Below are 14430 nucleotides of genomic sequence, written 5' to 3'. Positions count from 1 at the left end.
CTCTGTAGTACAGAAGCATCCCCCACCCCCGCCCCAGGCTAGACCCACAGCTGTTTGCTCTTCTGCATCTCCTCTGGCCCTGAGTTCTTCCAGAGCATCTTGTTTTGGCCCCCCGCTGCTCTGTCTCCTGCTCCTGTGGCAGAGGTACATACCCGGGCCTGGAGGGGAGGGACTGACACACACCCAGCGCAGGCCTGGTCCAGGCATTCGACATTCATCAGTGCACTTGATCATCCCAATGACCCTTCAAGGAAGGAAATGGAGGCTGGGGGAGAGCAGCCACTTGTTCAGGTCATTAGGTGGCAGAAGTGGGATTAAACCCAGATATTGCTGATTTCAGACGTGATTCTTTTCACCCAGTTCAATGCTGCCTCTCAAATGCTTGCTTAGAAGAATGTGGGAGAAAGTGACAGAATGGATTATATGTCTATGGGACTGAGTCAAGGCGCTGTCCCCTGGCTTGAAAAATGAACCCAACCTGTGGCAGAAGAAGCATTTATATTTCATTAGATTCAGTTCGCTTGTTTGCTTCCTCCTTTTTTCCCAGGAAACATTTTTGCTGCAGTGATTTGTGAAAGGGCCTCAGGGCCATCCCTGTTAGATGTGCCCCTCACCCCCTGCCAATGGAAGGAGCTGCGCCCTATCTCTGTGAATCCAGGAGCCCAGGTGTGAAAGCCACCATGCGGGATGGAGAGAGGCCTGGTCACAAGGGCTGATCCATTTGGGGACAGGTTGGGCTCTTCAGGTATGGAGAACCACAAGACGCCGTATCTGTGGCCCCTGACCGTAGGGTCTGTGATTCTGTTCTCTGGCCTTTATGGAGCAGGGTGTGGGAGAGTGTCGGTCTCCCAGATTAGGAGTAGCTGGTCAGCTCTCGACCACAGGATTTCCCTTGCTTTCCTCCCCTTCTCTCTTATTGCAGCTTCTTCCTCCTCTGTTCTCTTTTCTCTCCAGTCTCTTCCTCTTCACCCTTCTCTTCTGCCCTCTTCTCCTCTTTCTCCTCCTCTCCTTCCTCCGTGGACCCCAAGCTTCTATCAGGAAACCAATTTCTTCATATTGGCTCCCCTAGTCTACCTCCTCCCTATCCATCCAATACAACATTCTGTGATGATGGAAATGTTCTAGATCTGTGCTGTCTTATGTAGTAGCTGGTAGCCACATGTGGCTATTGAACAGTTCAAATGTGGCTCGTGCTGGTGAGGAACTGAATTTTTAAACATTAAAAAAAATTTTGATTAAGTTTAATTTTAATTGGCACATGTGGCTGGTAGCTACTGAGCTGGACATCAGAGCTCTAAACGATACGTAGTGCTGGACCCGCCTGGAGGTGCCGCTCCTTGTCCAGGCCCTGCCTCTCCCCCAAACCTCTGTGGGACCCAGCTTCCCTCCTGTGCTCAGCTTCCTGATCTGCGACCTGTGAGAGGCCACGGGGTTCTGGGGGCTTGGAGCTGGGTGACCCTGGGCATTGGATCTGGACTCTTCTGTCAAATAATTAAAATAATTTCTTGAGGAAGTTGCCCTAGCCTCAAGGTTTCCTTGCAATGCTGAGTTCAGTGCTTCTCCGGGCCGGAGCCTGCTATGATCAGATCTGGGCGAGTCAGTGTGAACAGCAGGACAGGCGCTGTGTGTGTGTGTGTGTGTGTGTGTGTGTGTGTGAGTCACCTATGCACGTATGTGTGCATGCATGCGCAAAGGTGTGTGGATGTGGTGGAGGGTTGAGGCGCAGCAGTGAGACCCTGAGGATCCTACCTAACTGAACAGCCTGAGACCGGGAAAGCGGTTGAAGGCTGCTTAGATGGGGAAGGTTGTGGTCTGACTCTACTTCTGCTGGGCGTCTGCCCAGTCCTCGGCCCGGAGTGTTCCAATGATGCCCCAGACTTCCTCTTTTGCCATAAAAGTACCCCAGAAAGGCTTTCCACAGAGGCCCCAGGGGTTTTCTCAGGGAATGTGTGAGTTTGTGAGCAGGAGACCCAGGCTGCGTGCGGTCTCCCACAGAGCCTGGCATTGGAGGGAGGTGTGTCCCAGCCTGGGGTGGGGAGGGGAGGGGGTCTCACCTGGACCCAGGGCCTGGCTTATGCAATGCTTAGACTCTTAGTCAATTCCAACAACTTGGACGGACACACACACACACACACACACACACGCGCACACACACACATGTGCACACACTGCGTAGGGAGGTGTGGAAGGGAAATAAATTAGCCTTTGCTGCTTTGCCCTCCCTCCAAGCCTCTGCCACCGCAGATTTCCCCCCCCACATTTGGAGATAAAGGGGGATGCCCCGAGAGAGGGTGTTCTTAGGCGTCTTGGTTGAGATGGAGGCTCCAAGCCTATGAGACGGGAGGAACCACTGAGAGGAGCCCTCTGGGGGCAGGGAGAGAAGCCCACCAGCCAGTAAGTGATGGGACATGGTCAGAGTGTGGACAGAATGGGATGCCTTCTCTTCTGCCCCAGAAGGTGTGCCCAGGCCTCAGGGATCCTGGGTCACAGAACCCCCCTGATGGAGAGTTGCATCAGGGCGCAGCTGCATGTTAGATGCCTTGGGGGAGAGGGCACTGAGGGCTTGAGATCCTAATTTTCCAGTCTTTGGGTGCTTAGGGTCAAACCCTCAGCCTCCACCAGTGCCCCACCCCCTCTCCAACTGCACACAGATGGAAGGGGTGGCTGGGGGGTGAGTGAAGAAAGGATGTGTGTGTGTGTGGATCAGAGGCAACCGGGCTTTTATCAGCCCCGAGTCAGGGAGGTGGGTGGGAACAGCGTCAGGTAGTCCTGGAGTTCCCCACAAGCCCTGCTCCCCACAAGGGCTTCCTGGGAAAAGAGCCCTTCCTGACTGGGAAGCCGCGAGGCTCTGCCTGCAGACCAGGCCTCTCTCTCTGCCGTCACTGTACATGCAGGAGCTTTCACAGAAAGTGAGCGACTTAGCAGCAGACCTGCCTGGAGGCAGGGAGCTGGACCAGACGACCAGTTGGGTCCCTTCGAACTCTGGAATTCCACACAGGGGACTCACCACACCCATGCCTCTTGGCTGTGTGGACCCACAGTGGTCCACAGAGAGTCTGGGGTGGGGGGAGCCCCTGTTGGAACTAGGGAAAGGACATTCTGAGGTGAGGGTACAGAAAGGGGTGTCCCACAGAGCTCTGCTTTCACTTCTCTGGAAGGAGAATGGGCATAGTTGAAAAGGTCTGAAAATTGCTATTCGGTTATGCATGGTTTTGGCAGGAAAGCTGAGGGCTGTGTTCTTCCTTTATCATAGCTGGCAGCCCGGACTCTCCACAATGCAGTGAAGGGGAGCCTGAGGTCTGGCTGGTGGGTACATCCCTCACACGTCTCTTGGGCCTCTGTGTAGCTCTTCTTGCTTTAGATCTGTGGGCAAGAGGTCCCCTCTCTGTCATGTCAGCCCTAGGAGCACAGCTGCCTTCCCAGGCTCATGACCTCCACTGACCCTGCTTGAACTGAAAGCCACACCTGCCCCCGCCCCTGCCTCTCCCTACCTCCTCCCTCCCCGGACAGGGGAGTCACCATCCAGGGCCTGGCCCCCAGACACAGCACATGGATCAACTCTCTGAGATGGTCGCCATTTGCCTGTCTGGACATTGCCTTTCCCTCGCTCTCTTTGAGCAGATTCCCCGTGTAGGTGGGTAGCTGCCGACAGCCGTGGAAGCACAGATGAGCCGTGGATGATGAGATCTGAAGGGAGTTCAGAGACCCCTTAGCGAGGTCTACCCTCTACCTTTTACTGAGGAACCAATTCAGGGCCCCGGCATCCACAGGACCACTTATAGGCACCATGGCTCTGGAACCCGGTTCTCCTGATTCCCGGTGTGAGATACCTTATACCAAATGAAGTCCTTCATTTTCCCAGGGGCTTGGATGTGCATGCAGTTGGGATTTGGTAAAACTGACCCCGGGCAGAATTTTCTCTTCTTCCAAGATCTAAGTGGATCATTCTGGGTACCTGGCTGGTGTTTAATAAATGCCTGTTGATTGACCTGTGTCTCCGGGTGAATCCTCTCTCCTTTTCTAGAGGAAGGAGGGGGCAGACCCTGTAGGAGCTTGGTTTATCCCTTCCTTGCTCTCCTCTAGATTTCCACTCCTGTCCGGCAGTTAGAAAAGAGGATGCCAGAGGACCCACACTCCCCCATCGCTAGGGGCACGCTTTGCTGTCTCTTAGCTTCCTGCAGCACCAGGACCCGAGGCAAGGAGTCAGTCTAACTAGGGCAGCCACCCTGACTGTTAGAGAAATAAACAAGGTATAGGTATTGTACCGAGGGGAGAGGAGTTACCTCAAAAGTATCTCAGAGAAGAAGAAAGCCAAATTTTTATATGAGGTGCATGGATGGGGGGAGAGGGAGAAAGAAAAAAAAGCCTGGGTAATTAAGTTAATAGGTTTCTTAAAGAATGCCCATGTGAGTGATGTTCGACACATTCAAGTGTTGACAAGAAGGTATTTAACTTGACACCCACGCAGCGGGCAGAAGCGTGCTCTCGGCTCCGACGCACCTTCTTTGTCTGAAACTTGTAGTAAAACTCAGTGCTGGCTTGTGAAATCTGTCCCAGGGAATCCGTGTTGCAGGGGGTCCAAGGTCAAGCCTCCTGCTCCTGGACAGAGTTGGGGTGGGTGAGGGTTGCTACCCTAAACCTAAGTCCCTAGATTAGGAGAGCAAAGGGCTGGGGTCCTCAACTCAGAAGCCCACGGAAGCTGTTATTCTGGGGGTCTCGGAGGGCCCACAAGACTATTTTTGACTCTTGCAGGTGGTTGGAATGAAACTCTGTCCCTTCCCTCCAAGATCCAGTTGCCTTGTGGACCTTGGGTCTGATACCCAGGAACATCTGTGCGGTCCTGGGGCTTCCCTAGCACGATGAACTAGTGGGATAATCTGGGTGAATTGGTGAATATGGATTTTCCCTTTCTCTTAAACCTGTAGTAGGGAGAGAGGCCCCAAATCACCGGGCTAGTGGAAAGAAGCCTTGCCTTGGAGGAGGAGGAGGGGGAAGGTGTGTGTGTGTGTGTGTGTGTGTGTGTGTGTGTGTGTTCGTGCACGTGCGTGTGTGTGTGTGTGTGTGTGTGTGTACTTAAAGAAAACTTTGGATTACTCTCGTTTGAAAGCACAGGGGCATAAATTACCATTCCTAAAACAAAGGAGCTTCTCCTTTTGCCAAGCAGCCTGCTTCAAAGGCCCCGGACGAGGATGGGGTTCCTTGCCTGCTGCGGTCTTATCAGCCTGCCTTTCTGCCCAGCTGTCATCCAACCCTCTTGTCATCAGCCATCTCTCATCCACCTTCTCTTTCTGTTACATTAAGCTCAGACTTATCGGGTGATCAGAGTTTTCAGGCTGGGACCTGAATTTCAGGGTCTCCGCCATTGTTACGGTGGCCAGATTTGTAAAGTGGAAAAATAGTGACATGAATGTCTTTGTGAAAGAAATTTTCTTTCTTAGATACTGAGCAAAACACTTTGAAAATAAAGTGACCTAACTCCACAGTTGTCTGGTCACCTTGAGGACGCGTAAATGAACAATGTGAAAAACCCGAATCAACATCCATGGTTAATGGGTTTCCAGCCTGGCAGAAAGGCTAGCACTGCCCCTCACCTAAAGTCATATACAAAGGCTGTGTGTGTCTGTGGATGTGGTGGGAAGAGTGGGGCGAATTGGAATTTCCCCTCATTTAAAAATGGCGGTCAGGAAGGCAATCCCTTCTTGCAACAAGAAAGCCTGGGTTAGCGCTTTGCTCTTGTTCTTGGCACCAGCCCTTGTTCTGGGGGCTCGTTTCTGCTTAGAGAAGCTGGTTTCCATCCAGGCAATCCCACTGTTCAGGAGATGTAGGATTCTGGGGTTTGCACACACTCCTAAGACATTTCCGTTTCTAGGAAAAGGGAACAATTTATCATCTTTCTCCCTAACTCCTAATGCATTAGGACGCAGTATTAACGAGAAGGCTCTGGGTTGAGTAGGAGATACCTGTTAATTTTACAGTCAAATTTCCCAGTCCTCCAACACTCTCCCGTCCCCATTCTCCATCATGGAGACATATCACGGCGATGTCTCTCCTTTAACTGATTGCCCAATTTGAGTTTCCTAAGAGCAAACTGAGAGGGTTCATCAGATTCCTCGCTTTCCTGTTTGAAGCAGGCAGGTGGCCAGGGTGTAGCCCAGTTCAGCATATTCTTATTGAGTGCTTACCATGTACAGAGCCGGGGCTGGGGGCTATGGGACTGTAGTTCCTGCCCTTAAAAAATTTTCAGCTCACGGGAGGCGCAGAGCTGCCTGAATTATCCTTGTAGTCCCAAAGAATGCACATGCCCTGCTCAGGGGCCAGGAGGCAACTGAGAGCGCCCCAGAAGCAGACAGGTTTCCAGAGAAGTCAATTCCTCGCGAGATTCCCCATTTCCTCCCGCCTCCCAGCATTGAAACTGGGGGCACCACGTGGACCTTGACAATGAGTCAACGTGGCAAGGGCAGACTTTTAGCTGGGACACCTTCTCACATAAAACCTTTTCTTGAAAATAGTTTTTCCTTCCTTCGGAGACATCTGGCCAGAGTGAAGCAGACTCCCTAGTTGTGACCAAATACTGAAATCAGATCAGTGATATTGTAGTGTGTTTCATAAGGACAGACGTTGCTGGGAGAACTAGAGAGCTGGGCAGCTCCCGTAGCTGCCCAGAGCCTGAGGTTGAACCCCGAGACAGAGCCCTCCAGAGTGGCCCCCTTGCCGAAGTCCTTTCCAGGCCACCATTCCTTGTGGAGGAGGGTGGAGGGTGGAAGTCAGGGCCCTGGGCTACTGGCTTTGGTGTGCTGGTGGGTGGGTGGGTAGGAGGGCTGAATACTGGCTTTTGGACCAGACTTCCCCACCCCTGTGTGGGAGGCGTGAGGGGCTAGAGCTGGGAGGCAGGAAGTGAGCGCAGATGGGCTGCCCAGACAGCTGTGTGGGGGACAGAGCACATCTGTCCGGGTGAGTCTAGTGGGGCCCCTCCCCACAACCTCCATGCCAAGTCTACCCGTTCATCAATAGGGTGTGGGCTCAGTTTGGGTCCCAAATGGGGAAAACGGTGGGAAAGGAAAGTTTGAAGGCAGAGGCAGGAGCTAGGGGTTGCTGAGGGGGTATGTTCCCATGAGAAAAAGAATGTCTGAACTCTGGGGGAGAGGAAGAGATGAAGGGCAAAGAGAAACTTAAAAGCAAATGGATCAGATTGCATCTGCCCAGGGTGGACTTGTGGCTTCCAGGTGGCTCCTGAGAGCCCAGGGTCCGGCGTCTCCTCTGAGAAGCTACCCAACTCCTCGCCTCTGCTGTGCTCCCCAAATGTCTTACACTGCAGGAATTAAAGTCCCCGAGGTAACTGCTCCTTCTTCTGTCTCACCTACTAGCCCGCGGGTGTACCAAGATCAGAGCCCCTATCTTCTTCATCACTGAATCCTCACAGAGTAGACGCTGTAGAAGTTTGCTTAATGAGTGAGCGATTGCGTGGCCTAAATCAACACCAGGTTTCCCATTTAATGCTTTAATTTTCTCTAATTGGCTGTAAATATTGCTGGGGAAGCTTTTCCCAAGTAGACACTCGGAGATCTTTGGGAGATAGAAACTTTCAGATTCTCATCAGGAATTTGCCTGTGGGCCTAAGGGTAGTTTACCTCTTTAAGCTCTTTTCTAGGGAGCTGAGCACAGGGGAAAGGCTCATTGTTCTAGAAACACACTGACTTGGCATCACGGCCACTTGCATGTCGTCCTTGGGGCAGCTGCTTCCCCCTCTGTGCAAAGCTATTACCTGCCTGCTACAGAGCCAGAGAGGCAGGAATTATGAATCGCGTGGACCTCCACGAGTAGGGGAGGCTTATGGCTTCCCTGCATCTGTCCTCCATCACCTCTCTCTGCCCGGTTCTCACGGCGTAATAAAAGGAGATGCGAGGGACTTCCCCGGTGGTCCAGTGGGTAAGACTCCACGCTCCCAATGCAGGGGGCCCGGGTTTGATCCCTGGTCGGGGAACTCGATACCGCACGCATGCTGCAACTAAGAGTCCGCGTGCCGCAAGTACGAAGTCTGCACGCCGCAACTAAAAGATCCCGTGTGCCACAACTAAGATCCGGCAAGCCAATAATTAATTAATTAATCAATCAATCAATTAATTAATTAATATTCAAAAAATAAATAAATGAGCTTTAAAAAAAAAAGGAGATGGGAGTTGGAGTTCCAGCTCTACTGTGTGGCCCCAGGTGAGTCATTTCTCCTCTCTGGGCCTCTGTGTTCTCATCTGAACAATGAAGGCTGGACTAGGGAATCTCTGAGATCTCTACCAGTTCCTAATGTCACATGTCTGGTAGAATGATGAGCAGGGAATGTGGCCCTTGATATTATCACTGTCCCCCAGAGCCTGGGCTGGGGACTTTCCCTTAACTTAGGCTTGCGGGGTTGGGTTGGAGGGGGGAAGGAAGGGCCCACAAAGCTACTGCTCCACTCGTGGACGCCTGTGTTCACCCACTTGCTGCAAAGGTGACTCTTCCTGGATGAGTTAGTCAAGTCCCGCTTGAAGCCAGAAAGTCTGCGTGAATGACTCTTAAATGTTTCCCAAGCTTCTACTCCTGTTTTCTATTACCTTGTGGGTGTAACAGAAGTGCCAATAGGGACAAAGGAAGGATTAAAGTCCCAAGGGCTTGGGCCCCAAATGCGACACGCGTACTCTTCTCTAACGCTATTTTTGTCGTCATGCTCACCACCATCACCGTCACCCATTATTAATACCGTTAAGCATTTATTGTTCTTCATTCAGCCAAGAGCAGTGGGTGAGTAAATCAGCAAGAAACTCCGGCCACAGGAAGCCTGCACCGTTTCGGGCATTTCTCTGGTCAAGGCTGGTTTCTCCAGCCCTTACGCAGGGATTAAATCTGACCCTCAGCAGGAAATGGGGCCCGTGGCTTTGAGTTCCTTTACGTGAAAGTGCTCTCCTTTCCAGAGGAAAGGTGTTATAATTCCAAGCTACTTTTGCCGCTGTGTATCTGTTTCTTATTCACATTTGTAGCTGCTACAATGCCTTGAACAGGGCACGACCAAAGGTGCTTGCTAAATGCTCATTGAAAATAGTGAATGATAATGATGTCTTATAACAAATTAAGCAGAAGTGGGCCTGGGAGTGCTCTGAAGTGCTTCTGAGCTGCCATGAGCTGAGAAACAGTTTAACTCCTCGTCTGGGGCATCTTCCCTGCTAACGCTTAGAGCCTGGAGCCCTCGGGTTGCAAGGCTAGCAAGGGATTGGCTAGCAAGAGATTGTTTGGGAGGCAGGGTGGCCAAGACTCAGATAGGAGGTGAACAGCTGGCGCCTCCTTCTGGCCCTGCTGGGCTGGAGCGGGCCTGGGGAGGGCTGGTGCGGGAACCTCAGCCCCTCGGCTCCCAGAATGTCACCTCCCTACCACCACCCCAGCCCCTTCATCCTGAGAGAGCCCAGCTCAGGAGAGCCAGTGGAGAGCAAGGGAGGCTGTTATGTAACTGATTTAACTCCTTGCCAAACTGGTGACTAATTCAGACCGTCTCGGCCAGATTGGCTTGGCAGCTTTGGTGTCAGCTGCAGGAGGCCCGGCTGGTTCGTGGCTGGTTCTCACACCCTCTGCTGGAAGGATGTCTCAGCTCCCTTGCTGGCCTGGGCCACCACCAACCTCAACCACGGCTCCATCAGCACTCCTGCCTACCGGAGACCTTCTCCGTAGGCGTCCAATCCCCCAACTTTGTGTCCCTTCCTGCCCTCCAAAAAGAGGCCAGGAAGACAGTTCATTTATGTCTGCCCCCGAGACAGTTCATTTACGCCTGGGGCTCACTGAGGCCCTTCATTTTGCACCTGGTGAGGGTGAAGGGCGCTGTGGCCTGCTGCCCTTGGCTGGCTGGCCGGCGGGAGGGTTTTGGCTGCTAAAGTTGGCACTGTTGGGTCCAGAACTCGGGGCCCTTCTCCACCACTTCTCAAGGGGAAAGGACTCCAGGGAACACCTGCCCTCACCCAGTCCCCTGGCCTTGGACCCCGGGCCCTCCAGGTCACAGGCTGCCTGGGTGATGCCGGGAGAGGCCTGGGCTCACTGCTTCGGTTCTCACTTTTCTTTTTTAAGAGGGGTTGCTTGGTAAGCCCAGCCCGTCCCTCTTGCAGAAGGCCATCCTGAGGGGGAACGTGGAGGGAGGACATTTGTGCTTATTTGGACACAGTTCAGGGAAAAACACAAAGAGGTGTCCCGACAAGGCCCACGGTATTCATAGACATGAGTGCTGAGGATTGGTTTATTTAATCCTTAACCACGCAGCCCTCTGTGCTTGGGATTACTCCCATTTTACAGGTGGGGAAACTGAGGCTGAAAGCAATTGGGTGGTTTGCCAAAGCTGGTAAGTGGCTGAGCTGGGCTTTGAACTCACTCCCCAGTGGCTTGGGAGCCTAAGCTGGCTCTGATACACTGCCTTCCCATGGCATTCCTGGGATGGGTTCCCGAGGCCTTTGAAAGACTTGTACATCTCAGCAGCTTCATGGCAACTGCCCAGCTAGACCCAGAAAATAATACTACCTTGTACTGCTGCTTCCTTCCGCCAAGCCCCACACAGACATGATCTCATTCACTTTCCCACAGTCCCATGTGGGCTAAGGAGGGGGTGGAGACTCCGTTTCCCAGGGAGGAAAGGGAGGCACAGAGAGGGACGCTGGCCTGTTCTAGGTCACAAAGCTGGCTGGCGGCAGAGCTGGGACTGGAAATCAGGCATCCCTGACCTTGAGGGCGGTTATTTAGCTTGATGAGTATGGGCTAGAATCACCCCTGAGATACAGCAAATTGGGGTGCTTTTCTTAAGGGCTGACTCAGTGGCTGAAACAGCTCCAAGATAGCTGGGCTTGTGTTAAAAAAAGGAAATCTGAGATGCATATAAAGGCAATCTGTATGCCAAGAAAGAGGCGCTGGGACTAGTGGTCACCACACTAGCTCCCCTCCTGGCCAGTCCCGGCACCGTCTCTCTGCTTCCCTTCCCCGGATGCCCTGGGGCTCAGATGCAGCCCTGGTGTGATGGAAAGAACAGTGGCTTTGAGGTCATGGAACCTGGAGAGGATATTCACTAGGGACCCATAAATCAGTCATTTCCCCTCTCAGCTTTTCCACTTTTCACTGAAAAAGTGAGGATACTAACTACATGAAATAGACATTGTGTGTGAAAAATTTCATCAACTATAAAGCCTGCAGAGAGAGAGAAATTACTGGTGTTCCCTTCAACCCGATCTCATCTCTACTAAAGACCTTTTTAAAAATGGCTTTGAAGCGGCGGGTCACACAGCAATTGTCCTGGTCAAACGTCTGTCTTCCCTACTGTGGCTTTTCCACTTGGATCTCTGGTACCCAATGTCTGGTCCCGAATCAAGTGTTCCCTGGGTGGCCCCATGGGCTCCAGGACAGGGCTGGCAAACTTTTTGCAAAGGCCCACCTGGTAAATATTTGAGGTTTCGTGGGCCACAGGCGATTTCGGTCACATGTTCTTTGTTTCTTTCTTTCTTTTCTTACAACTCTTTAAAAATGTAAGAAACATTCTTAGTTCACAGGTCTAACAAAAACAGGCCGATTTGGCCCGCGGGCTGTAGTTTGCTATGCCTGGCCTAGTGTAAAGTTGGGGGCGGGGGAAGTTTGGAAGTAGAAAAGGCCTAGATCCCCAGTTTTGCTGCCTGCCTGCCTGAGGGCCTTAGGATCGCTCTTCAACCTCCCCGGGACTTAGTGAATTGTCTGCCTCGTGGCTGTAATAGTCCCTGCTTACTTCAGAGGGCTGCGGTGAGGGTTCTCAACAGAAAGCGTCTACACCGCAGCAGGTGCCTGAGAGATGCGGGGTGGTATCATTACGGCTCACCCCGTCCTTTGTGTGGTGGGGAGGACAGCACCCTCCCAGAGTCTGGGGTATTCTACAAGGTGACCAACCAAGGCCCTGCTCGGAAGGCAGAGGCCCAGGGTTTCATGAGGAGAGGAAGACCTGGGGTTACGTCGAGGGGCTGGTTGTAGGGTTGGGACCTTTGTCCCACCACCAGCTTTGTCTTGGGCAGGAGGTGGCGTCTGGGAGTCTGTGGGGCTACGAGAGGCCCCACACAGACCTGAGGCCCAGGGGGACCCAGGGCTTTGCCGAGAGGACACCGGCGACTCCCTGGTCCCCTTGAGTCCTGGCTTGTTGTCAAGTGAAAAACTAGAGAAGGAAGCAGTTGTGAAAAAAGTGTGGGTCAGAGCAAGCTCTTTTCATTAATAATAAGAGCCACCATGTACGGAGCACTTTTGTGTCCCGGGTGTTGGGGGCTGTATGCCCATCCCCCCATCCCGCCAGCGAGCCCAGGCAATGCTGGGGGCGGGAAGGGTGGGGGAAGTCTCACAGCTGCAGGGGCTGGAGCCGGGCGAGGATGGTCCCGCTTTCTTTGATGTTCCACTGCCTCCTGGGAGCCTAGCTCTGCCCGTGGGTTCAGGTTTGGGTGGATACTCAGGTCAGGGGAGTGTGAGATCTTGATTCTTTTTCTTTCTTTCTTTCTTTTCTTTTTTTAAAATTATGTGGTAGTTATCTTTAAGTACAAAGACTTTTCCAATCATGTCACTTAGAGATCATTTTATCCACTGCTCTGTTTGCCGTCAGTCTCTTGTCTCTCTCCTCAGCAATGGTAAGGTGGATACCCTTTCCACGAGGAAGAGAGATCCATGGTTTGTTGCCTTTGCCAATAACGAAAATGTTGGAGAGCCGGGTGGCAAAGCTATTGCCTTTGGCATCTTTCACATGAACTACATCAAAAGAACCAGGATGTCTCTCCCGGTTAGTGATCACACCAATTCTTCCCAGGTTAGCACCTCCAGTCACCGTGCACAGGTTACCAGTGTCAAATCTGATGAAATCAGTAATCTTGCCAGTCTCCAAATCAGTTTGAATGGTGTCATTCACCTTGATGAGGGGATCATGGTAGCGGATGGTGCGAGCATCGTGGGTCACCAGATGAGGGATTCCTTTTGTCTCCACAAAGATCATTCTCACTTTGCACAACTTATACTTGGCCTCCTCAGGTGTAATATGATGAACAGCAAAGCGAACCTTGGTGTCATAGATCAGAAGAAAATTCTCTCCAGTCTTGTCAATGCTGATGACATCCATAAAACCAGCAGGGTAGGTTATATCAGTGAGGACCTTGCCATCAATCTTAATGGAACGCTGCATGCATATCTTCTTTACTTCATCTCCTGTTAGGGCATACTTAAGTCTGTTCCTTGAGACATTCCCTGAGCTTGTGGGGACCGGTAGATGGATGAGGAGAAAACACACCAGTCAGTTTATCCAGCATCCAATGCTTTGGAGCTGCTGTGTGCTTCAGGTGTTTCTTGGGACCGCGAGCCATGGCTGCGCTAGGCACGAAAAGAGAGGCGATTCTTCTTTTTGAGAAATACAGTGAAAAGGACTAGTTCCTCGGCTGCTGGAGAAACCCCATCATCACCCAGCCGTGGAACCTGGAGCACTCTCTTCTGTGTACTTGTGCCATCCCGCGGCTGGTTCTGGAGGGTCACCTGCGACCAGCCTCCTGGGCTGGAACTCAGCAGTGTGACTTGGTGCACAGCGGGCCATGTCTTCCTATCACCAACACCCTGCTTATTTCTGTGCCCCTTTCCACGTATAATTCACTGTTCCTGTATCTAGAAAGCCATCCTGTTACTTCTTTACCTGGTAAACTTCTACTCAATCCTTTAAAACATAGCTCAAATGTCACCTCCTCCAGGAAGCCTTCCAAGACTACCCAGGCACAGTTAGTATCTCCCTGTTCTGCCTTCAGGCACTTTGATTGTTATACTATTTGGGGGTGGGGGAAAGCTCAGAGCAGCTAAATAACCTGCCCGAGGTGAGGCTGGGGTCTGAATCCAGGCAGTATGACCTCAGTGCCCTCCCTCCTAACCACTAAATGATATTGCCTCTCTGACACTAGTTATAATTACCCCAAACTGTGATGATAAGTTTATGGGTCTGTAAATGGCCCGTGAGCTGAGGCCACGACTTACGTATCTTTGCTGCCGCAGAATGTAGCACAGCGCAGTGTACACGGTAGGCACTTAGTGGTGGCTCATGGAAAGAATGTTGAATACAGAGCCTGTGGGGGTTGGGCCCACTAAAGGAAGGTGGGGTGCTGGGAGCCGGGAAAGGAAGACAAGTGGGGGACACAGCTGAGTGGGTGGGGCTTGCTTGACCCCGGGGGGGAGGAGGTTCCTGCTGCCAGCTGCCATGCCATCTTGGAATCACGAGCCTGGCAAGAACAACAGAAGGATGTCCTGACGCTGCTTAGTAAGCACCTTCAACATGCTAGGAAGTGCTTCACACAAGGGCATTCTAAGTCCAGGATAAAGGACGGCTAGTTCAAATCCCTAGACAGCTCACGAAGGCAGTGCCTTCGCAGGATGCACTTTGGCAAAGGATCGTCCTGAGGCTGG

At 52.2% G+C, this 14430-nt stretch overlaps 2 protein-coding genes across 2 annotated transcripts in view; both read right to left on the bottom strand.

Annotated features, from left to right (window-relative positions):
• Nucleotides 1-14430, bottom strand: part of PEBP4 (phosphatidylethanolamine binding protein 4) — a 232461-nt gene that overhangs the window by 32046 nt on the left and 185985 nt on the right. The window lies entirely within an intron of this gene.
• Nucleotides 12563-13352, bottom strand: LOC136124127 (small ribosomal subunit protein eS4, X isoform-like). Its single transcript, XM_065878542.1, is given in 2 exon segments — nt 12563-13226; nt 13228-13352. Coding segments are annotated over 2 exon segments (789 nt in total).

The sequence above is a fragment of the Phocoena phocoena genome, chromosome 6, assembly GCF_963924675.1.
Source record: "Phocoena phocoena chromosome 6, mPhoPho1.1, whole genome shotgun sequence".
In the NCBI taxonomy this organism is placed as follows: Eukaryota; Metazoa; Chordata; class Mammalia; order Artiodactyla; family Phocoenidae; genus Phocoena; species Phocoena phocoena.
The sequence above is the reverse complement of the archived record's forward strand: the minus strand, read 5'-3'. Positions and strand labels throughout refer to the sequence as shown.